Genomic DNA, 23,062 nt, shown 5'->3' with positions numbered 1-23,062 from the left:
AATGGGCCAGTGAGTTGTTGAAGGTAAAGAAAGATTGTGTCTTAAACCATTTGGATTTGAATGACAAAATAAGAAGCTTGTTCGAATAAGGGTCCACAGAGAAGATGGATCGAAAGATAAGATAGGGGAATGGGTAGGGAATTACAAGGGGAGAGAAAAAGTGATAGATGTAGAGTTGGAAGGAGGGGCCATTTTGTTTATGGAATGGTTGTTATGGGAACCCCCTTTGCTTCAAATAGCGTAAGCGTTGTGTGGATGGGACCCAAATGTTTAATGATGAACCCCATGAAATGAAGAACACCCAGGTTGTCAATCCCCAACCAAGTTTTCCATTTCTTTCTTCTTGCTTCTTCCCTTCTGTCTCCTCTTATTCTTAAAACTACAATCACAGTTTAGGCTAACACTATCTGGCATGTTACATTCATTGATTAACTCGATGATTAAAAATATATAATAAAATCAAACTTAGATGAAAACTGAAGTAAACATGCACTTATTTTCAATAAATCAATAGCTGGAAAAATTAGATGAAATGAAACACGTCATCCATCCCCAAAATGTATCGTGCCAAACCAAACATGCACTTATTTGGAGTCTAAATCCAACGACTACGGAACTTCTGAGATTTAAATCCTATTTTGGCCTCACACAACCGAAGTAGATGCGGGGAGGTTTTCTAACAAAAATCTTACTGGGGAAGGAGGATATTATAAGAGAATCCTTATTGTTAGGAGATACGGAGGAAACTTTTCCCGAGAGATTTTCTTTTCTTCAGGAGAACGGAACACTTTGAACCAAACCAGATAGTTCTGGAAAATTTGCTTATATACCTACCATGAATTTATAACAAAACAGTTGGCACTGTATAAACCAAAAAAAATTGAATATTGATTTCCAACGCGGCAAAAAGAGTTGAAACAGAGAATACAATAAAATAAGAAAGGCTTGAACGCTCCATAAAAAAGAAATAGAAGTTCTGATGGACAAATCTTAAATGAGTTAACATATTGCCAAAATTTGAACATGACAGCAAAGATAGCAGAGAACCTTTCTAGGATATATTTTGAGATTTGTTGAGAATAACTCCTTCATATTTGACTTGGAACCACTTCATGGCATCCTCTTTGGTGACTCTATGCTGAATTCCAACAGTTGATTTGCATCTACGGCGGCGACCTACACGGTAACCTGGACGTTCAAGAACAACATAGAAGTCCATGCCGTAAATACCCGTGGAAGGGTCATACCTGTAGCAAAAATTAGAAGAATGTGAGTTTAGCATTTAAAAAACAAAAAAAAAACCCAATTACTTGGGGACTAGAAATGCCAATTTCATCGTACAAAGCCTTGCTTATGACAGGTCTGTCACTTGGATTGGGTCTATCACAATAAATTTTGTGCGGACAAAAGTTAAATAACCCGCCTTCTGAATCCTGATATAGGTTAGATAATGAAGCAAATCCAGTCACAAAAGAAAGTATGATTATTAGCCAATTGACGGAACTAATTTATTAGAGTAGTAAAATTAAAATTCTAGAATTTTCCCTCTTGTTCTTCAATACTTCACAAAGGTTTTACAAACGCACTTACATACTGTAAATCGTAATCCTGATTTGTCTAAGGTCTATAAATATCAGCATAATCAACAATCAATACCAGTTACAGAAATAAATAAGCAATAACAAAATGGGAGCAAAAATTCGCTAAAAATAACAAGAAGGGATTGATAACTCACTTAATTCCGAGATCAATATGCTCCTGAATTCCAAAACCAAAGCAGCCAGTGTCGCTGAAGTTCCGGCGCAACAGCTCATACTCCTTAACCTTCAAACCACTCTCAAGAAGCTGCATGGCTTTGTCGCCCCTCACGGTCACATAACACGCAATCTTTTCGTTACGTCGGATCCCAAATGATCGAACGGTGTACCGTGCTGTTTCAATCACAAAGATTCCAGAAAGGCATCCCCACGAATTTCAGATAATGAATAAATAAGATAGAAACGGTAATTTTAACAGTGATTAAAAGGTAAACGCAATTATACCCTTGGAGAAGACCGGAGATTGGCCACTGAGTTGTTCGAGCACCTGAAATACAGAAAGAAAAAACAGAATCTTTGTTGAGTTTTTACGGAAATTAAACAGAAAAAACTTGAGAGCAAGTCACAGACGGAAAGAAAACCTTAGAGGCTCTGGTAAGACGATCACCACTTTCACCAACAGAGATGTTAAGAACAAGCTTTTGGACTTTGATATCCCGCATAGGATTTGATAGCTTCTTCTCTGAAGCCTGAAATGTAATGTAGCATCAAATTAAATTAGAAACCTAAACACGCAGAAATGTATTCGATGCTTCAATGCAAACAAAAATCAAACGAAAGAGCGAGGAATACCATTTTTGCAGAGTCGAAGTTGCGAGCGGTAAACGAAGCTCGAGACGTAAAGATGCAAGGAAGGGACTGCTAGGGTTTTTAAGTTATTAATAGTCTCTCTGTGCATTAAATTGACGAAACTGTCCCTTCATCGTAAGGTCATATTGGTAAAAAATATATATATAAAGTTTAAACAAAAATTCCGTTGCCGGGAATCGAACCCGGGTCTCTCGGGTGAGAGCCGAGTATCCTAACCAACTAGACTACAACGAAAAATGATTGACATTCTTTATCCTGTTTAAATCATATTCTTAAATATTAATAAGAAAGTTGCATGAAATTTATTTTTTTTAAGAATTAAATATCAAAAGTTTTTATTTTAAAAAATAGACCAAAAATCCAATATAAAAATGTTGGTTTCATTTACTCAAACATCCCAATATAAAAGTTTTTGGAAATTATATGGACCAAAAATGTATATTTAAACCTCATTTTCTAAAGGCTATACCCATTAACGCTTAATTCTCTGAACTGTATCTGACATGTGTAGCGGGTAGATAGTATCTATTAACGATGAGTTTGAGATGATATCAAAGTCAAGACACTGAAAGGTGTGCTAGCAAGGACACTAGCCTCCAAAGGGGATAGATTCCCATGTCGGTTGGAGAGAGAAACGAAACATTCCGTACAAGAGTGTACGTTTTAAAATTGTAAGGCAGACGACGATACGTAACGGGCTGAATCGAACAGTATCTACTAGCCGTAGACTTTGACTGTTACATACTTGGTCAACTCTATTTTCATTCGGAAAATTCCATCTTTCAGAACACGAAAAGTACACTCTCATAGAGGATTGTAGAATCATAACATCGGTGGTGATCATTAACGAAGACAAACAATGCAACGAAAATATGAACAACTAACGAATCTGTGATAATTATTGAAGCAACTCCTGAAGGCAGAAGCTGCAGAAACGTCACTGACTAACCACAACCAAAAACACCCACAAATTCATCTGCTCTAACCAGCATTCGGCCAAACACAACAATGCTTTCTATTATTTGACACTTGCTAGAAAATGTTTATACGAAGAAACCATGGAAGAACAAATGTTATTACCAGACATGCCATCAAGAAGTTACAGAATGGCTGTCCCCTCCACCATCCCCCACCCCTGTTTGATGTGTTTCCATAGCTATCTACTGACCTTCCCTCGTTCCATTCTTCCATAAAACTGTTGTCCCCGACTCCTTCAATGTTCTTGGCGATCTCGCCACAGATTTCGCACGTTCTGTATTGATCAAAATGTCATAATGATCCCGATTATGATTAGATAATCATCAGCTCGTTCAACAGTATGAAAAGAAAACTGTAGTTTTTGGACTCTTTTCCTTATATTTCACATGCATATGTACATAAACAAACAGTTGAGTTCATCAATGTGAAACCACTCAATACTCAATCTCCTCTGCAGCATGTTTCAACTATATAACAATATTACTTCCTTTCAACTCCGGAGCGCTGTGCTCGTAAAATACATGCTGCATCTTTGTCATTGCGCCGTTCTGTCGTTTGTGTAATTGTTCATGTCACCTAGATAAAACGTTATAATGCAAGACAAAGATACATTGGCAGCATGAAACAAAATCAAAGGTAGACTGAACTTCACAGGAGACGTTTACACATAACAGAAACAAATAGAAGAACGGATGCAGACGGAATGTGAGATCCCACACATTTCTTATAAGGGTGTGGAAACGTATCCCTAGTAGATGCGTTTTAAAACCTTGAGGGGAAACCCTTGGAGGTAATACCCAAAGACGACAAATTTCCTCCTTTCTATTTGTGTTAAGAGAGCTGCTTATTCTCCTCACTCTACAGAAATGGAACGCTTTCTATTTGTACAGGTTACTAAAATTCTAGATTCTTGAACAAATGAGGAAAGAAAAAACTAAAAAGTATTGGTTAAATGGTCGGACTAGCAGCTACAAGTTACAACAATCAAACAAAAGCGTGTTCAAAATTACAGAACATCATCAAGTGTCAATACGAAATCCAGTACATAAACTTGATATTAAACCAGAAGAGAAGGAAGAACCTGTTTCCTTTGAGCTTGAACCATGCCTCAGCACAGTGAGTATGAGAAATTCCCAGCTCATCTTTACAGCCACAACCAAGTTGAATCAACTCCGAAGTACTGGTACCAGTTTTAGGCTCTGAAGCTTGGTTGGAAGCCAAATGGCAGATCCTACACACCCTTTCTCCATTCCAGTCTTCAACAAACCCTCTACCCTCTATTGGCTTTACATTTACCAACGCCGGATTCTCCTTTGCTTCTGACATCTTTGACTTTAAATTCATCTTTTCCAAATCCTTCCCCGACACCATTCCCTTGTTCTTCACAACCGATTCTCCATCTCCACCACCAGATGCAGCCCCACCCGAATCAATAACCACTATAGTTTCTAAAGGGTTCAGATTCGAACCCTCCCTTGTTTCTCCACCAGGGGCGTGTGCGTCCTTGTCGCCGCCGGTAGGCGCAGTGGTTTCTGGGATTATCACAATGGTGGACTCGATCTTATCGCTACTAACCAAATCGTTGGTGGTTTTAGGCACCCCTGTTTCTACTCGACTCGAGATAACACCACCCTCTTGCCGATTCCTTTCTTCTCGATCCATTAATTGAAAGAAAAATTTCCCTAATAACTCAATACCCCATCAGAATGCATCACTTTCCATCGAACTTATTGATACGAATGAAAAATTCCTTTGAAATCCGAAGTGGGTAATCTATCATGAAAAGGCAGAAAAGTAAACTAAAAACAGAACAAGAATCGTCGCATGTTCCAAGTTTTCACTGTGTATATGCGAGAAACGTCTTTTGCTTACAACATTTTTGATGACCAATGGAAGATATGAATGGCTTGATCCCGAGGATGAACTCCACAGAAGGAGCGCAATCTATAGCTTAAACGCCAAAATTTGATCAGGGGTCAGCGTTTACCTCATAAATTGAAAATAAAAACAAAAAGCGGAGATCTGGGTTGTCTCCAATTGGGTTCCTCCAGGTGAAACCCCTCCCTTTCTCTCTCTGCCAGTACTTCTCGATGCGACGAAAAAAAGGGGGAAAATCACTATTCAAAGCGGGATTGTGAAAATCAGAGTGAAGCAAACGACATGGAAATTGAATGCAATTACAATTCGTCTTTCATTATGGGAACCCAATTGGGTATGTGATGAAAGCACCTAAAATTGGAGGATAAGGCTCCTGATACCATTGGCTGACCAACTTCGTCTTCATCGCAAACAATGGGAACTGCGACAATTAGGGTTAAAAAAGAATACGCAAATTCAATCCACTATTCAAACTGATTAGATATTAATTTCTTTTGTTATCTTCTTCCTGTTCTTCTTCTTTTGACACACGCAATCAAATATTTCGTGACTGACAGTACGATGTTCTTGCTGATGGTTAAAGAATTGTTGTAATAAATGTAAGGAATGGCGTTTGTAATGGGTAAAGTAGCTGTTTTTTTGTGGGTAAACGGTGCCATAATTCCGAAACAAAACCAGACGCGTCATTTTTTCCCATGAAATCCAACCTGTTTTGCTTCTTTTTTTTTCCCCTTTCTTTCCCCACCTTCCGTGTCTAGACATATTTATTCCTTTAGGTTGAATTTGTCCTCAGACCTCACCCTACGCCTTGTCGTTGTTCTTGTTCCTCTCATCCTCCATGTCCCCAGTTGTCTTTATTGATTACAAAAAAAAGTCCAACTTTCTTCAAAAATCTCTCTTTTTTTTTTTTTGTGATGAAAATTTTGGGATGATAAAGATAACCCTCCACTGCAAAAGCTTTTTTCTTTTGTCATGTCATTGATGGTGAAATCTCAGGTCTGTTGTGGATAGGAACGAAACATTCCTAAGAGACGCGTTTTAAAACTGTGAGGGTGGTGGTCATATATAATGAACCAAAACGGATAATATCTAATAGTGGTGGGTTTGATATGTTACAAATGATATCATGTGATAACGAGGACGTTGGGCTTGAGCCCAAGAGATGGATTGTAAGATCCTTTATTTGGAGAGAATAATTAAACATTGTTTACAGTGGTATGAAAATTTCTTCCAAACGCGCGAGCTATTGTTTTATGTGAAATTATGGTTAAACTTCCTATCGTTGTTTTTGATAGTGGAGGATGAAAGGACAACGATTGTTATGAAAATTACAAGACAACTAGAATTGTAGTTGGTGAAATGATGAGTTTTTAGACTTTTGTGAGCTTAACATTGAAGCAACTAAACATCAAATAAAACAAAATAGAATGTTCTTTCGCGCTAATCCAACAAAACAAACATAAATTACAAGCCAGAATTTCATGGTTAGCCTTCTGGTTTTGTGGAACAGGTTACAGAAGAGGTAAATACTTTTCCATCTCTTTGAGATGCAAAACTGATTTGCTGTTATGTTACTAAATGGTTTCCTAAACTCTTTGCTGCTGTCATCGAGGTCCCGACAGCTCCATGGCTTCCACAACGAATGAAGACTCTTCATGAATATCACTGTAATTCCGGGAGAAACTATGAGCTCTGTCCTCATAAAGACTTGCTGCTCCGCCTGGTGATTCCTCGATTTGGCTCAACTCTCCAACAAGACCTTCTAAAACCTTAAGAATCTCGGACATCCTTGGTCTGAGTTGTGGATGCGACTGAGTACACTGCAGAGCCAATTCTACAGCTTTGTCCAGCTCCATTGCATCAAAACACCCTCTTAGATCCCTGTCCACCATCTCATCTAGCCTCTTCTCCTCATGTAACGTTCTAACCTGCTCATTTCACCTTTTTTTGTAGCTAATGATAAGTGTTTAAATGAACCCAAAATCAAAGAACCAAAGGATAAGTAAACAACTCATCTCTACGTACCCATTCGAGAATCGTTCCTTTTCGAACCACCTGACCGTTGCCAGCATCTACTGCTTTTGGCCCTGTTAAGAGTTCCAGAACCAATATGCCAAACCCAAAAACATCACTCTTTTCTGAAGATTGTCCAGTTGAAAGGTATTCGGGGGCGATATGCCCCACTGTGCCCCTAACTGCTGTAGTAACATGTGAGTCCCTTCTATCCAACATCTTTGCCAGACCAAAATCCCCAACCACGGCTTCAAAGCTTTCATCTAGAAGAATGTTTGCAGCTTTTACATCCCGGTGAATAATTTTTGGGTTACACTGCTCATGCAAGTATACTAGTCCACGTGCTGCACCAAGGGCAATACGCAGTCTTCTGTTCCAATTCAACGATGGTTTCTCTTGGCTTGCATCTGAGGGTGGACGGTATTAGAAGATTAAGTTTAAGAGAGATTAAGAGGAAGGAGGTTTGCAGTATGCAGAGATATCAAATGGATGTTTTTAAAAACAAACCTCTGAGGCGGTCAGCGACACTCCCATTTGGCATATATGGATAAACAAGCAGCCTTTCATGTGGCGTCATACAAAAGCCATACAAACGCAAGAGGTTGCGGTGCACTGCTAAGCCAATCATTTCAACTTCAGTTTGAAACTGCACTTCTCCAGTATAATTTGGATCTTTCAGTCTCTTGACTGCAACATATGTCCCATTTGGAAGATACCCTTTATAAACTACACCAAAACCACCCTGTCCCACGATATTCTGGGGACTAAAATTACATGTTGCCTTTTGTAATTCACGGAATGTAAACCTTTTCAGATGGCCTATATCAAATTCATAATCTTGCTGCACTGCAGATTTGAACCATCATAATGAAGTCAAACAAAGTTCATCATTATAATCTAAATCAAAGAAATTATAGAAGGAAAAGGTAAAAGGTCAGAAAGTACCGTTGGATTTGAAGACAAGATGAGATCTATAACAATGCACCCAGCCAACAAGTAACACAACAGAAACCACCAGCGTGAAACTGACAAATAGAGCTATGGAAAGAACCAAGTGATGATGGCTATTATCCTTCTGAGGCGAACCAGTTTCTGCACCATAACAGCTATTCATGAGTATTATACCATTGTCATTCAAGATACAACGATTACGGACAATAAAATTTTGTTACCATTAACTGGTTTTGATACTCCTCCACACACTTTAGATTCTGAAGATGCACAAAGGAATCTATTCCCTGCAACACTATGGAAAAGAGGCAAGCACTGTCAGAAGGTGGTAATCCCCCTCTTTGGTAGAACAATGGGTAAGAAAAGAAACAGATCATTCTCATATTAATATTGTCCATTTTGGCTCGTTAACTAGAGCCATCAGCCTCACGGTTCTAACTGATGTGGGATCTCACAATCCACTCCCCTTGGGGGCCAGTGTCCTCGCTGGCACACCACTCGGAGTCTGACTCTGATACCATTGGTAACAGTCTAAGTCCACCGATAGCAAATATTGTCCATTTTGGCCCGTAGCGTCCTCAGCCTCACGATTTTAAAATGCGTTTGTTAGGAGAGGTTTCCACACCCTTATAATGAATGTTTCATTCTACTCTCTAACCAATATGGGATCTCACATACCCAATATACATCAGACACTTCATATTTATGGTTGTGATCTTCAAAAGTAACCGATGGCATTTGGAATTAGATAAAGTTTCCTGAGAAATCAACTGAACAGACGGAATCTCACCTGTACTCTTTGGAAAGTATTCTTGGAGTTGGGCCACTGAGATTATTATTTGATAAATCCCTACGGAGCAAAGCATATAATCAGTAGTCACTTATGTGAATCCAGAAAACACTAGGAATTGAAACAGAATACTTACAAAAAGGTAAGACCTGAGATATTTGCAACAGATTCCGGAATTGGTCCACTTAACTTGTTACCACTAAGCTTCCTGAAAACTTGGCAACAAAGATTACATGACAACAGTAAAATCAATAGTTAGAAAGCATAAGCGAGTGGAAGAAAGAAGAAAAATCTTGCACATCATCCAGTCATACTCACAAGTAATTCAAATGAGTAAGAAACCCCAAAGAACTTGGAATGCCTCCGACAATCTGGTTGTGGGAAAGGTCAAGAGTCTGAAGCTCTGTAAGTCCTCCTATGTCATCTGGGATTGGACCAGTTAACTCATTATTTTGCAACAACCTGCAATTATTAATACCCAGTAAATTTAAATTTTCAAGGAAGCGAGTTAAACCTTCAATGAAAAACATTAGGCTATCCAAGTATGAACAATCACTGAATTTTTACTTGAGAAGACAATCATTATAGATGTGTAAGAAATGATTTGAAGAAAATGAAGGGAGAGGGAGGCTCGTTGCTCACATTGTCCGAAGGTGACTCAGGTTCCCAATGCTAGGGGAAAGCGTTCCAGATAAGCCCATATTTGGCATCTCACTTGCAATAACAACAATAATTAAAAGCATATTTCAGCTATACCTTCAAGTAAGAAAAACAAATGTTGTACAGCCCTCATTTGGGTTGCTTTTACCCAGGAAACTAAACATGGGGAAAATCTCATTAGGTCCAAATTGTCAAATATGAACCATTTTGCATGGATAACCAAGAGGACAACAAAATAGAGAAGCTTACAGAGAAACCACAAAGCCCTCGGTAGAGCAAGCAACCATAAACCAGGTGCATGGATCAACCGAATTTATGTCCCATCCTTCCATCACTCTCCGCTCGTCCCTTATCCTACTCTTCATTGACATCAAAGCCGCCACTGAACAGAGCAAAACATAAGAAACAAAGACACCAACATTCAACCAATTTTCGAACAACATGAAATAATGGGTATTCATGAAATGGTCAGACCTTCATAGTTTACTCCTTTGGGAGACAAATGACTGTCTGAAGCAGAAACCAGCCAGATGAAGGCGAATAGCAACAGAACCATCTTTAGCTTTGCAACTTCCATTGCCAAGATTGTCAACACAAAATAAGAGGGCTGCCAAAGTGTAAGATGTAAGAACCCACTACTTCCCGCAGGATAAATATGTTTAATTGAGCTTTTTTGGTCTTAAAGTAAACAATCCATATCTCATGGAAAATAATGACAACCTCGAAAAATCTTCATTCTTAGAATTCCTACACGTTAGTGCGTTGAAAAACAAGCGATTTCTGGTAGAAAAAGCTAAAAGAAGAAACAAAGCAGTGGCCAATTTAGAAGAATTAAAAAAAATCAACCGAAAGACCAGGAAACCTCGAGATGCGGGTAATTGAATGGCTGAAATTATCCCTTCCCCTGCAAAAACATTGAACAACAAAGCTTGACAGTGACTGAGGAAAGCCTTTGTGTAGTCAAGACCATAATGTCTCCATCTTCGCTGTGACCTGCAGTAGAGAGTGGCAATCATGAGCCGTCAGATTTTTGACATTTACGGACAGAAAAAATCAACAGCCTTGATTGTATTTAGTTTAGATATGTAATCATGATTACTGGAAGTGGGGGAGTTGATGAAATAATAGATTTTTAGAGCTCCATGTCTCACTGCAACCCAGTGGCGCCAACATTAATGATTCCGGCTTTTGAAATGTGGCGCAATTCACGGAGATAATGGCCAATTTATTTTCTATTTTTCTACTCTGAAATTTGAACTCCATCGATTTTCCACGTCCAAGTAGCCATATCAGTAGCACTTCCCGACGTTACCATGTTCACTTTATTGAACCATGAAATTATTTATTCCCTTTTCGTTTATTAATTTGACTTCTTTTATGATTAAGCTAATGATTTAACTACATATAATCCAGAAAATTTCCATTGACAAATGTTATGAACAAAGCCTTCCCCCCTCAATGGTTTAAGACAGAAACAGCAAGAAATGGGATCTAAAGAACAAATAGATTCATATTCAATTTAAGAGAAGGGGAGAGATTCTTGGAACACAAAATAACTACAAGTTTTTGCAATTCAAAGTCAGCCATCTTGAGACCACCCTGGAACTAACTAGATTCCAACCATTCATCCATATATATAAAATTAGATACCCTCTTCCTAACTAAAGATGCACAATTTGCCACCTACAACTATCCCTCTTCTAGCTAGCAGTTGTCTGCTAAGTCAAACTCTGGCCTCCTTCGATTTACTACCAAACATATACAACTTGCAGTAATATTAGAACTGAGATTGAGGGATGGATGGTAATTGGGAGGTCAGAACAGCGAGAACAACATGTCAAGGAAGAGTTGGTAAAGTCCCCCGACCTGCAAGTCTCAGAGTAGAGCAACATAAACGGCCCCAGTTTAATGCAGGCAGAGTTGAACTTGAAGTTGGTCAGTAGTCTTTGCACCACGCATGAACAAGAAGAATCCAACTGCTCTATACGCCTATATTTACGACACGGCTAGATTCAAATTAAGACCCATTTGTCGTTTCACTTGATCAGGTATCAATCTGTTAACGAGCTCTGGAGAGGCCCCCAACAGCTGCAACAGAAATTATAATTATCATTACCCCTAATGAAAATAAGATAGTAATGCTCAAGTACACTGCTAGTCATCCAAAACAATTCATTGATTGGAATAACGACCATTTACAATGTTTCTTCTATGTCATAATCAGAACTATTGGCCATCTATGCTCCAAAGAAAAATGTTATAAAACGTCTAAACTGCAGTGATATTCAATTCAACAGCATAGAATTAGCATGTCATAAAATGATGGTGATTTGGTAAACAGACCTCTTGTTTGAAATTAAAGAGGGGTGGGAATGGTCGACCATTTGGGAGGCGAGCATTGGGTTCTCGAAGTTCATCAAAGAAAGGATGTGTGCAAGCTTCCAGCTGCATGGAAAGAAGAGATACTCTCAAGAAGAGCAAAATATGCCACAGTTGCAGAGAAAAGCCAATGTCCACTCAATATGATAATAGTGTAGTTAATGAACTGGAAAGAAACATGAACTTGTATTTATCTTCAGTAAAAAAATAAGCAGTTGAAGTTCCAGATGGAAGTATGACATGAAAAGAAATGCACAGATGATGTCGCATTGCTATATAGACAGCTACTGAAGCGTATTGAACTTACTGCAGTACAGCGGAGACTAGGTGAATACTGAAGCAATCGTGAAGCCAGATCTATTGCCTCAGGAGGCATTCGTTTGTGGAAAACCTGATCAATGGCACATAATGCATAGAAGAGAAAAGGTTCAACTTCTTGGACAAAAAGCTCAAAACTAACAAGACCATAAGAGATAAGAGGGCTCTAGGATCAACTTGAATTTGTTACAGACCTTGTGCCAAGGGTGAGCTTTTATCTGTGGAAACCTATAGTCTGTGTAACTTGGATTCATACATCGAATTTCTTCACGAGTTGGCGTGCCAAGAACCTAAAGGATAACCATCGGAAGGTAGGTAGGTAGGTAGGTAGGTAAGACAAAATGTGGAAATAGTAGTAAACTACTAGTATTGATAGAAGTACCTTAATAATCTCTACAAGCTGGTCCACAGCATTTTCTCCGGGAAACAAAGGCTACAGAAACAGAAAAATATTATTCAACAGGTTACACTTATGGCAATATTTGTCACAAAGAATCATTGAAAATCTTACCTGTCCCAGAAGTAGCTCTGCAAGGACACAACCAGCAGACCAAATATCTATTGAGGTTGTATACTCTGTAGCTCCAAATATGAGTTCTGGGGCTCGATAGAAGCGTGAACATATGTATGAAACATTGGCTTCACCTTTCATCTGGAACACACGTATAAAAGTACACAGAATAAGCCTTAATACAGAAAATGGGCAAAGAAGGTATAACATCCAACCACTTAGAACCTAAGCAATCTACTAACTTCCTTTTACTCGTCCAAGTGGTAGCACACTGCTAACAACACTTGACAGGAAAGTATAATAAGAAGATCAAACTAAAATGACATTTTGTGGATCCTTGTTTCCCCACACACCCTAGAGAGAATTTCAATTGGTCAATGGTATGTTCATTTGGAGCTCTCGCTTATGAGCATGTTAAATCATTCCAACATTTACAAGTGCAACGTGCAATGCAACAAGGCAACCATGAATCTAAAATGACAACAGTAAATCTCTTTTCTTCTAAAGGAAAATTGGAACTTTTGAGAAACAAACTAAAAAACAAGCTTCAGTACTACACTATAGAAATGTCAAAAAAAAAAAAAAAAAAAAAAAAAAAANAACATATTGAAAATTCAATGCTTTGGATATCTGTTCATGTTGTCAAGATATTGAAAATTATAACCACGTACAAGCATTTTTGCACTTCCAAAATCGCATATTTTAACTTGGTGAGTAAGGGGATCCACCTGCAGAAAAAAAGCAGGACATTAGGCAATCATCAAACACAAGTACAGGCCTTTACAACTGTTCTTTCAAATAAAATTCATCTCCAATTCCATAGCCACTTTCAAATCATCAAGGAACAGTACCAAAATATTTTGAGGCTTCAAATCTCGGTGGCAAACTCCATGAACCGTGTGGATATAGGCCAGGCCCCTAAAAACCTGGAAAAAAAATCAGACTAGACATGAGGGAAAAGCCGTGTAGTGATAAAAAAAGATGAAATTGTTAAGGAGCATTATTCAAACCTGGTACATGTATAATTTGACATAGATAATTGGCATTCTTTGATTTGCATTGCTGTAATGCTTCAAAACCCGAAACATGGTTTCAGGGACATATTCCATAACCAAGTTGAGAAAAAGTTCGTCTTTTGTAGTAGTGGAAAAGAAACAATGCTTTAAGGAAATGACATTTGAATGATCCATCACACGCATTAACTGTAGCTCACGGTTCTTATATCTTCTGTCCTGCAAAACCTTCTTTATAGCCACGTTTTCACCAGTTTCCAAGCATTTGGCCTGAGCAAGAGAATGTTTATGCATTTGCATCCTAGCTTATTTGATCAATACAACGTCAAAAGAATCAAAGTTCAAGAGGGATAACATGTAGAATACCTTGAAAACAATACCAAATGATCCAGTCCCAACAACACGTTCTGCCATGTAACTTATAGTCTACAGAACCAAGAAAAAGTGAAGTATCACAATTAAGTTCGTGCAGAACAATATAAAATTTTGGCCAACCCCATGAAAACCGAAAGATTCTATATTTTAAGCATAAACATGAGAAAAATGGAAGGTAAGGGGACAAGGATTGATGTGAATTTGAACCTGTTTGGGCTCCCCATTCTTGCCTCCTATAGTTGTGGATATTATGTGACCAGTAACTGGATCATTTCCATCAACGACAGTGGCTGACATTGCCTGCAAAGTATATACAACATTAGAGACTGGAAAGAATCAATTGGAAAAATAGAAGTGAATAATTCGTTGTTGGGAGTGGAGGGATTAAGACACTTATAAACAACTATCAGTAAGAAGCCCTAACATCCACCGCAAAATAATTCTTTTTAAACAAATGAAAAGGAAAGAAGAAAGAAAGAAACGACCGACAAACATGGATCACTTATAAGTGCCAAAAAAAGGGAGGGGGTATGAAAAGCAACGGAAGATTGGCTTGAGCTATGCAATGCAAGTAGCTAACATGAATCAAAATCAAACAAGCGGGTGGCAAGCGCTAGCGTGGATACATAAGCTCAGTTGAACTCTAATATATAAGTACACTAATTAAATTATAAAATCTAGAGTACTGGAGAGAGAGATCGAGAGCTCAAAAGTATACAAAAGCAGAGACTCTGAGAAGCAGTACAGAAATTAAAACTAAAACAGCCAAGAAAATATGCAGAAACAAAATCATGTAAATCTCAGATCAAGTTTAGCAAGAATAAGGGAGGTGTTTTCCGATCCTTTTCTCATAATGCCGGACGAGATCACCGTCCTGGTTGCCAACAAAACGCAAGAAGAGAACCCCCAACACACACCGTCCTGGTTGCTCCTATGTACACTCCCCCTCTAATCTCGCTCTCTCATCCTCCCCATTTCGCATTTCCCCTCATCGAAGAAACCCAACATTCAAATCCAGGAAGAAGAAGAAAATCAAAGGACAAAAGCAAGAGAAGATAACAGGTACCTTATCATCCGCCATGGCCGAATCAGAGAAGGAAGGAAATGGAATCTCGTGGCTCGTTGAGTTGGCGATTAAAAAGAAGAGGAAAAAGAAGGGGATTGCAGTAATGGAATGAAGAAGAAAGAGAGAGGTAACAGGAAGACAAGGCCAAGTGATTCCAGCACTCTGTATTTTCTCTCTTTCTCTCTCTTCTGTGCTTCTCCTTTTTCACAGTGGAGGAGAGAGAATTGTAAAGGCGCGGGTAAAATGACGGAAATAACCTTTGAATCACGAAGACTGGCTGCCGACGTCTATGTGACTAAAATGCCCCCACACCCAACATATTGCCCAACTCCCAATAATTCCTCCACCTGCTGTGTTTCTTCTTCCGCTCTAATTATTGCTCTTTTTTAAGCGGACATCATAATAAACATATCAATTTTTTTTTTTTTTTTTTTTTTTTTNATCAATTCTTTTTATTATATTATGTCTTCTTTATTTAATTCTAAAATTAACTGTATGTTTTACCTTAGTTACCATTTTTACCTCATTTCTTTAAATCTTACCCCTCCTTTTTCCCCTTATTTTTTAAACTTTTCCTTTTCATTCCGCTCATTATAACCACAATTTTTCAACTATATAGTTAAAAATGAGACTAACATTTATAGTGGGCAGAGTTGACCTATAAAGTTAGATCTTATACAATAACATGTTATGTCTCATACATTTTAATTACGGAGTATCATCCACGCCAATCTTCTCGGGCTCCCTTCATTTTCCGTGCCAATACATTGCCCTTCCTCCGCTCGCCCTTACCTCCACCAACCACTTGGTCTACAGTTACCTCTTCCTTAAATCATCTTCCTTAAATCATTTTGATGTAATATGTTCTTATTTTCAAGTACATTTTCATTCCCCTCAAATTAGTCTATTTTTTCATTGAAATAAGCAGTTTGTTTCAACTTGTTTAATCTCAAAATCATATACTGTAATTTGGTATGGAGAGAGGAGTGGTGTGGTTGGGCAAAAAAGGGTAAAAACAGAAAAGGCCAAAAGAAAGAACAAACAATGGAGGTATGAAAGTCAACTTTTAATCAAGAAAAATGACACTGAATGGGCAGGCAGAATAAAACAGGTTGACTTGACTCCTAAATTATTGCTATTTCTATTACTACTGACAAAAGGTAACCCAAAAAATGTTGACACCTTTTATTTACACATCATTCATTTTGGTAGCCTGAAAACCCGAGAATTATAGGCGTGGGAAGATGATTAATGGAATTGGAGGTGGAAGGAAAAGGGGATGTTGTGGATATCAAGGGCCAAGCTTTGACCATGCAGCATCAGATCACTCCCTTTTGCCCCCATATTAATCATGATGCTACCCCTCTCTCCCTCTGCCCTGCTCAATCTTTAAATCTCCTTTTTACTCAAATTTACTTCTTATCCTTTCCCCCGTTACTTCAGACCTTATCTTACTTTTGTTTATTGGGAACAGTGGCGGTCAAAAATGGAGTTGGCAAGGCACAGGCAGTGAAGCTGATGCCAACCGTGGGTATAATGCTACGCGTTCTGATACTAAATCTCAAGACCCAGTCAACATCCTTGACTGCCTCGCTGCCAGCGGCAGTGGCGGACTCGCGAAGACCGCTATTCCTATGCCTGCCTGACTCCTTCAGCCCACGGCCCTGCCAGTATGGTGGGCTGCATGATTTTGGGGTTGAGGCCCATAATCAATGAAGCCCCAATTTGACCAAATTTGTAATTTTATAAAATATTATTTAATTATTAATTCGGCAAACTAAAACCCATCTGTCCCAATTAAATTGAGTCATAATATATTAATAGCAAAAGTTCAATTATTATTGAGAAAGATTACTTAAAGACGAAAGCAACGTTAAAATTGTCAAATATACACATCCATCGTGGCATTTCATACCAATAATCTCATTTATTTATTGGATTAATAAGTTGGTAGGTGGTTGGGCGGTTATCTTAGTTGGAATGGAACTTTAATGTACTCTTAAATCTTAAGCTTTATTTATGAACGCAAAATTTGATATTGTATTTAATTAAATTAGAAGCAATTTATTATAAAATATGGAATTAAATGAGAAAACGGAATGAGTAGTAGTAGTAGTAGTAGTGCCCCCAGGATTCGTCGAAAGACCATTTTCTAATTTCGAATGGTTGCCACCTTTGTGGCTCACGCGTCGGCGTCACCGCTCTTTGGCGTGCAACAATCCAAAATCTGGAACTGCGTGTTTCACAGCATTCTTATCAATACCTTTGCGTGTCAACGAACCACCACCGTCCATCGTGTTGACTCGCTTCTTCTTCCCCTGCCCGTGCCGGACCCCACGTTATCTCTTACTTTTTTTTTTTTTTTTTTTAACGTTATTTGACCTCCATAGAACGGAACCCACTCAACTCGTCCGTGGGATACTATTTTAAAATTTGAAGTGTTTCTTTTCTTTAGTACAGTTTTATAAATTTAGCTAAATATGGGTTTAATACTTCATTTTCAAACATGAATGGAAATACTTTTATATTTTTGTTAATTGTTTAATTCTTTTTTACTTTTCTTCCCTTAAAAAATATTTAATACTCATTTGAAAAAGTATGGTACCAAATGTCACGGTCACGCTTACCGACTGTATTGTGACACCAGGTTGGACGTGAGGAGCACCGAGTTGCAACGGATTTTTAACTGGGGACGTGTGGGTCATGAAGACACGTCAGCGCCATCTAATTCAAAAGTGGACTGACCACAAAAAAATGTTGTACCGTTTGCTTGGGCCCCACTTGTGTTTTCCGTATTTTAATTACCTTTGTACCCTCTGTTTCTCCTCAAACTCTGCCGCGTGTCTCTGTCTTTTAACCTTACTTTAAAAAAAAAAAAAAAACATTTTAAGTATTATTTTTCCCCACTGTTTCAGGATTCATTGCATTTGTATTAATTATATTTTCAAATTTGTATATCATAAAAGGAAATAGGGAGAATTTGTTGTGTTTAAATGGGTAATTTTCGTAAATAAATGAATTAAAATAGTGAAATAAATAGTAATAAATAAGATTTATCATACGTGGCGATGAATATTCAGAAAATGGGTGAGACAAGAGAGGGATAGAGAGAGAAACAGAGAAACAGAGAAACAGAGGAGCGAAGTTATAATGTAATGGTGTATATACCCACAATCACAATCTCTTTCTCTCTCTCGCCAAAATCAGAAGAAAAAACATCAACTTTATCGTTTCACGCTCAAACCTCCTCTCGGAACCCAAATCCAGCAAAAAGAAAAATCATCCCAAAAAAGCTGCCATCTTTTTTAATGCCACCGCATTAGATTAGCCTCCAAATCAGTCTTGCGTTTTCCTTTATTTCCTCGATTTTGTGTCCATCTATGGCCGACCGGCCGGACACCGACAAGAAGACCGAGACTACCAAGAAGGACATGCCGGCTCTTCTTTTGGGCCGATACGAGATCGGGAAGCTCCTTGGTCACGGCACCTTCGCTAAGGTCTACCATGCCCGGAACATTAAAACAGACCAAAGTGTCGCCATTAAAGTTATCGACAAGGAGAAGATCCTCAAGGGTGGTCTAATCGCCCACATCAAACGCGAGATCTCTATCCTCCGCCGCGTTCGACACCCCAATATCGTCCAACTCTTTGAGGTTATGGCCACCAAGGCCAAGATCTACTTCGTTATGGAATATGTACGCGGCGGCGAGCTTTTCAAGAAGGTCTCCAAGGGCCGATTGAAGGAAGAGGTTGCTCGGAAGTACTTTCAGCAATTAATCTCCGCCGTTGCCTTTTGCCATGCGCGCGGTGTTTTCCATCGCGACCTTAAACCGGAGAATTTGTTGCTGGATGAAAATGGGAATCTTAAGGTCTCCGATTTTGGCCTTAGTGCCGTGTCCGACCAAATTCGACAAGATGGGCTGTTTCATACTTTTTGTGGTACACCGGCGTATGTTGCTCCGGAGGTTTTGACCCGGAAAGGGTACGAGGCCGCAAAGGTAGATATTTGGTCCTGTGGGGTTATTCTGTTTGTTCTGATGGCCGGCTATCTGCCCTTCCACGACCAAAATATTATGGCAATGTATAAGAAGATTTACAGGGGTGAGTTCCGTTGTCCGAGATGGTTTTCCCCGGAGCTAATTCGACTCCTATCTCGTCTTTTGGACACAAACCCCGAAACCCGTTTCACAATTCCAGAAATCATGGAGAATAGATGGTTCAAAAAGGGTTACAAGCATATCAAATTCTACATCGAAGATGATAAGGTTTGCAGCATTGAGGACGACCAAAACGATGTCGATATTATCGATTCCTCGTCGGATCAATCTCAATCCGAATCGGATTCCGAAATTATTGAGACCAGAAGAAAGGTTAGTACACTCCCAAGACCGGCGAGTTTGAATGCATTTGACATCATTTCGTTCTCGCCTGGATTTGATCTTTCGGGGTTGTTTGAGGACGGAGGGGAAGAGGCAAGATTTGTGTCCAGTGCGCCGGTGTCGAAGATCATATCGAAATTGGAGGAGATTGCAAAATTGGTGAGTTTCACGGTGAGGAAGAAGGATTGCAGAGTGAGTTTAGAAGGGTCGCGGGAAGGAGTAAAAGGGCCATTGACGATCGCAGCAGAGGTATTCGAGTTGACGCAGAAATTAGTGATGGTGGAGGTGAAGAGGAAAGGGGGAGATAAGGCAGAGTATGAACAGTTCTGTAACGAGGAATTGAAACCGGCATTGTTGAATTTGAAGGTGGAGGTGGAGGACTCTGCTGCCGCTCCATCATCACATATACCATCAGATACTGAATGAAGAGATTTTCATTTAAAGAAGAAAAGGGTACGCTTTTCTGTTCACTCTCTCTGACTTATCGTTCTCCTCTGCTATAACCAACAAAGACCCCAACCCCAACCCCAACCCCAACCCCAACCCCATCTCATCTAATGTATGATAACATAACTTGTTCATTTTGTTCTTTTTTGTTTCTCTCTTTTATTTCCATTGTTCTTCTGTGTGGTTGTGCCTCTGTTGAGAAAATTTGGATTCATCGCGGAGATTACAAAGAAAAAGAATGGTAATTTTGAGGTGTTCATATGCAATCTTCAATGTGTGATACAATACATGTAATCTTGTAGTGATTGATTGACTAAGAATGGTTTTTAGGATGTTGCCAAAATCACTTTCAAATTGATATCAATTCATAATTTTTGGTACCATCTTGATGGAAGGAAGGAAGGACTGTCTATTTCGCTACCAAATTTAGGCTCCATATAATATTGTGAGTTGAGCTTCTTTTGGCTCCATTCATTCCACTGCTACATATAATATTTACAATAATACAAAACTATGGTTAACTGGAAACAAAATTATTATTAAAACAAAAAAGGACGAGGATTAAAGTAAGTATGATGGTTGTTATTTATGTGATATCTTAAAATAACATTAATTAATGTTTTATTTCTGTGGTGGGTTTAGGGTTTATTCTTAAACCATCATACCTCTGATATGACAGCACACCGGTCTTAATTATGATTAATTTCTGAAATTTAATTTACTTTTAGAATAGAATCTGTAACGTCCTTATTTAATTACCCTTCCCTCATTTTTTTCTTCTTCCAATTCCCCATTTCATTTTAATTCTGTTTTCTTAATTTTAAAAAATTGTATTTTTTTTAGTATGAACATAGCCTACACAGCACAACCAATTAAAATTAGTTTGAACTTACCATTTTAATATCTATGCAATTTCAAACTTTTATTTTATAATTTTGGTTTTGTTATATTAAGAATCCATTGGACATAAATTTTAATTAGAATTTGTGATGTCCCACATTGGTTGGGGAGGAGAAGAAGAACAAACGAAGGAAACCTTGTAATAATGTATTTGGTTGGGGGGAGAAGAAGAACAAAGGAAGGAAAGCTTATAATAATGTATTTGAGAGTATTATAAATGGGAGGGTGCACCAAAATTAAAGGTTGATTGTACGCATGTATTCATGTGGAATTTGTGGCCACATTCAGGATTCACAGCACAAACCTATTGAGAGAGGAAGGGTGAGCGGAAAGCAATCTCCGACTTCGATGCGCCTACTTCACATCGATAAACGTCACACGCCAACGCCCGATGCACCAAATCAAAGGTTTTGTTTTTATTTCTTTTCCCTTTTGGAGGCTCCTGAAATCAGAGTTCGGACAATCGAACTTTCGAGGGGGAAGTGGGGGAAATGGAACACAATATGAACACTTGGGAATTCTCAATGTAGCTTTTTCCTTCTGTGTTAAGGATCCCTCTAGAGAGACACGTTGTCTTTTTGCTGCCTCATTTATTATCCATATACAATTTTATTCATCCTCCATCTAAACATTCATATGCAATTAACGTTTTGATGCCCCAACTTTCATGGAATTTCGGGGTTTTGTATGAATCCAAATAAATTTATAATTTTATTTATTACAAATATGAAGTTGGGAGGATTTGAGGGCACGTCTCCTGCCCTCCAACACATGCCATGCTTTTTCGTGTTTCACAAAGATGTATAAATAAATGAAACAGAGCGCTTTAGGTTCGTGAGATATGGCGGAAACTGGGAGCAGCAGCGACCACGCTGAATCCAACCGCTGTTTCCAGGACTGGTTGAAGCTCCAAGAGGAGAGCCAGAGGGAGCTTTTCGAAGCCCTCGACGCAGTCCAAAGCAGAGTAAATTCCGACCCACAAGAAACCGAACGCCAACTCATCAACCTCATCGACAAGAACATCGAGCGGTTCCAAGACTACATTGATCGACGAACCCACCTAGCCAAAAAAGACGTGTCCGCATACTTCGCCCCTGTCTGGTGCACCGCCAGAGAAACCTCTCTCCTATGGATCGCGGGTTGTCGCCCCTCCCTCTTCATCCGCCTGGCCTACTCCCTCACAAGCCTCGATCTCGAAACGCGACTCCTCCAGTTCCGGCAGCGGATGAAATCGGTAGATGAATTGGGAGATCTGTCGCCCCAGCAAATGGAGCAGCTGGAGAATCTGCAGAAGAGAACCATCAAGGAAGAGGAGAGGCTGACGTCGGAGCTCGCGAGACTGCAGGAGGAGATAGCGGACCAGACGGTGGTGGGGATAGCGATGAGATCAGTGAGAGAGCAGGAGATAAGCGAGGAGCTGGAGAGGGCTCTGGAAAAACAGGACGGGGAGATGCTCAGAATCTTGGAGGAAGCGGACAAACTCAGGATTCGTACGCTGATTGAGCTGACCGAGATTCTGAGACCGTTGCAGACGGTGACACTCTTAGCCTTCAGCAAGAAACTTCATCTATGCGTGCGGGAATGGGGAAAAGGAAGCGATCGAAGGCACGGCAGAATGGGTATCTGCCCAAATCAAACCACTGCTTAGTTCTCATCTTTGCCGATTACATTACTCTGCCCTCTGCCCTCTGCCCTCTGCCCACGCACACAAAAATACTTGTCTCTTTTACATCGCTACTTAGTCGTATCTCTTAGTCATTAGGGAATTATACTAAATCTTATGGTTTGCTTGTTGTTTCTCTTATGCTTTGGGACTCGTTACCTTTTTTTTTAATGATTAATTCAAAATAGGATTTGGAATTTTGTTTCCTTATCTAATGAATGATCATTACTTCTTCAAATGCAGTAACTTCGGTAAATTATCTTCGTCACATGATAAAATATTTTTTAAAAAAGAACACAAACATAAGAAATGTCATTCTTATGTTTTATCAAT

General features: G+C 39.1%; 6 protein-coding genes and 1 non-coding gene across 11 annotated transcripts; 2 read left to right on the top strand and 5 right to left on the bottom strand.

Moving 5' to 3' along the window:
- Positions 1–17: 17 nt before the first annotated feature.
- Positions 18–2,473, bottom strand: LOC111782072 (60S ribosomal protein L11-1). Of its 2 annotated transcripts, XM_023662851.1 has the most exons (6): positions 2,391–2,473; positions 2,180–2,287; positions 2,043–2,085; positions 1,736–1,931; positions 1,048–1,247; positions 18–407 (listed from the first exon to the last, which is right to left on the bottom strand). In XM_023662851.1, the coding sequence occupies exons 1-5, from the start codon at positions 2,391–2,393 to the stop codon at positions 1,052–1,054; spliced, it is 546 nt and encodes a 181-aa protein (XP_023518619.1). In that variant the 5' UTR covers positions 2,394–2,473; the 3' UTR covers positions 18–407; positions 1,048–1,051. The 2 variants fall into 2 exon arrangements, with proteins under 2 accessions (XP_023518619.1, XP_023518618.1); XM_023662850.1 differs by lacking the exon at positions 18–407 and having other exon boundaries at positions 867–1,247.
- A 96-nt stretch (positions 2,474–2,569) lies between these two features.
- TRNAE-CUC lies at positions 2,570–2,642 on the bottom strand. Its single transcript has one exon. It is a non-coding gene; the product is annotated as a tRNA-Glu (tRNA).
- A 637-nt stretch (positions 2,643–3,279) lies between these two features.
- Positions 3,280–5,931, bottom strand: LOC111782129. Of its 2 annotated transcripts, XM_023662927.1 has the most exons (3): positions 5,259–5,928; positions 4,468–5,159; positions 3,280–3,660 (listed from the first exon to the last, which is right to left on the bottom strand). In XM_023662927.1, exons 2-3 carry the CDS (start codon positions 5,046–5,048, stop codon positions 3,441–3,443), a joined length of 801 nt encoding a protein of 266 aa, XP_023518695.1. In that variant the 5' UTR covers positions 5,049–5,159; positions 5,259–5,928; the 3' UTR covers positions 3,280–3,440. The 2 variants fall into 2 exon arrangements, with proteins under 2 accessions (XP_023518695.1, XP_023518696.1); XM_023662928.1 differs by having other exon boundaries at positions 3,280–3,962; positions 4,468–5,931.
- Positions 5,932–6,677: 746 nt separating this feature from the next.
- On the bottom strand, positions 6,678–10,670 carry LOC111781550 (probable LRR receptor-like serine/threonine-protein kinase At5g45780). 3 transcript variants are annotated; one of them, XM_023662212.1, is made up of 12 exons: positions 10,399–10,670; positions 10,153–10,285; positions 9,928–10,060; positions 9,661–9,732; positions 9,337–9,480; positions 9,155–9,226; positions 9,019–9,078; positions 8,450–8,523; positions 8,223–8,369; positions 7,785–8,123; positions 7,290–7,684; positions 6,678–7,192 (listed from the first exon to the last, which is right to left on the bottom strand). In XM_023662212.1, exons 2-12 carry the CDS (start codon positions 10,253–10,255, stop codon positions 6,869–6,871), a joined length of 1,863 nt encoding a protein of 620 aa, XP_023517980.1. In that variant the 5' UTR covers positions 10,256–10,285; positions 10,399–10,670; the 3' UTR covers positions 6,678–6,868. The 3 variants fall into 3 exon arrangements, with proteins under 3 accessions (XP_023517980.1, XP_023517981.1, XP_023517982.1); XM_023662213.1 differs by having other exon boundaries at positions 10,541–10,670; XM_023662214.1 differs by having other exon boundaries at positions 7,055–7,205.
- A 493-nt stretch (positions 10,671–11,163) lies between these two features.
- Positions 11,164–15,584, bottom strand: LOC111781551 (shaggy-related protein kinase eta-like). The gene is made up of 12 exons (XM_023662215.1): positions 15,341–15,584; positions 14,482–14,574; positions 14,266–14,325; positions 13,897–14,169; positions 13,738–13,812; positions 13,558–13,614; positions 12,887–13,027; positions 12,758–12,808; positions 12,570–12,665; positions 12,365–12,448; positions 12,022–12,123; positions 11,164–11,766 (listed from the first exon to the last, which is right to left on the bottom strand). Exons 1-12 carry the CDS (start codon positions 15,353–15,355, stop codon positions 11,674–11,676), a joined length of 1,140 nt encoding a protein of 379 aa, XP_023517983.1. The 5' UTR covers positions 15,356–15,584; the 3' UTR covers positions 11,164–11,673.
- Positions 15,585–18,438: 2,854 nt separating this feature from the next.
- Positions 18,439–20,509, top strand: LOC111782092 (CBL-interacting serine/threonine-protein kinase 12-like). The gene has a single exon (XM_023662880.1). It carries the CDS (start codon positions 18,721–18,723, stop codon positions 20,143–20,145), a length of 1,425 nt encoding a protein of 474 aa, XP_023518648.1. The 5' UTR covers positions 18,439–18,720; the 3' UTR covers positions 20,146–20,509.
- Positions 20,510–21,793: 1,284 nt separating this feature from the next.
- On the top strand, positions 21,794–22,929 carry LOC111782093 (protein DELAY OF GERMINATION 1-like). Its single transcript, XM_023662881.1, has one exon. The coding sequence runs from the start codon at positions 21,908–21,910 to the stop codon at positions 22,712–22,714; it is 807 nt and encodes a 268-aa protein (XP_023518649.1). The 5' UTR covers positions 21,794–21,907; the 3' UTR covers positions 22,715–22,929.
- The last annotated feature ends 133 nt before the right edge of the window (positions 22,930–23,062 follow it).

This window comes from Cucurbita pepo, chromosome LG19, assembly GCF_002806865.2.
Source record: "Cucurbita pepo subsp. pepo cultivar mu-cu-16 chromosome LG19, ASM280686v2, whole genome shotgun sequence".
Classification (NCBI taxonomy): Eukaryota; Viridiplantae; Streptophyta; class Magnoliopsida; order Cucurbitales; family Cucurbitaceae; genus Cucurbita; species Cucurbita pepo.
The sequence above is the reverse complement of the archived record's forward strand: the minus strand, read 5'-3'. Positions and strand labels throughout refer to the sequence as shown.

Bases quoted from the DNA above. Each gene is read 5' to 3' on its own strand.
- LOC111782129 (XM_023662927.1), bottom strand. From the start codon at position 5,048: ATGGATCGAGAAGAAAGGAATCGGCAAGAGGGTGGTGTTATCTCGAGT. The intron at 3,661-4,467 runs GTTCTTCCTTCT...TGATCAATACAG, and splicing joins TTCAAGCTCAAAGGAAACAG to AACGTGCGAAATCTGTGGCG.
- LOC111781550 (XM_023662212.1), bottom strand. From the start codon at position 10,255: ATGGAAGTTGCAAAGCTAAAGATGGTTCTGTTGCTATTCGCCTTCATC. The intron at 9,227-9,336 runs GTGAGTATGACT...CCAAGTTTTCAG, and splicing joins CTTACTCATTTGAATTACTT to GAAGCTTAGTGGTAACAAGT. The intron at 7,685-7,784 runs GTTTGTTTTTAA...GTCCACCCTCAG, and splicing joins TGTCGCTGACCGCCTCAGAG to ATGCAAGCCAAGAGAAACCA.
- LOC111781551 (XM_023662215.1), bottom strand. The intron at 14,170-14,265 runs GTATTCTACATG...TCTCTTGCTCAG, and splicing joins CATTTGGTATTGTTTTCAAG to GCCAAATGCTTGGAAACTGG. The intron at 12,449-12,569 runs GTCTGTAACAAA...GCCATTGATCAG, and splicing joins AAGCTCACCCTTGGCACAAG to GTTTTCCACAAACGAATGCC.
- LOC111782092 (XM_023662880.1), top strand. From the start codon at position 18,721: ATGGCCGACCGGCCGGACACCGACAAGAAGACCGAGACTACCAAGAAG.
- LOC111782072 (XM_023662851.1), bottom strand. The intron at 2,086-2,179 runs GTTTTCTTTCCG...TCTGTATTTCAG, and splicing joins GTCTTACCAGAGCCTCTAAG to GTGCTCGAACAACTCAGTGG. The intron at 1,932-2,042 runs GTATAATTGCGT...TGATTGAAACAG, and splicing joins ATCTCCGGTCTTCTCCAAGG to CACGGTACACCGTTCGATCA.
- LOC111782093 (XM_023662881.1), top strand. From the start codon at position 21,908: ATGGCGGAAACTGGGAGCAGCAGCGACCACGCTGAATCCAACCGCTGT.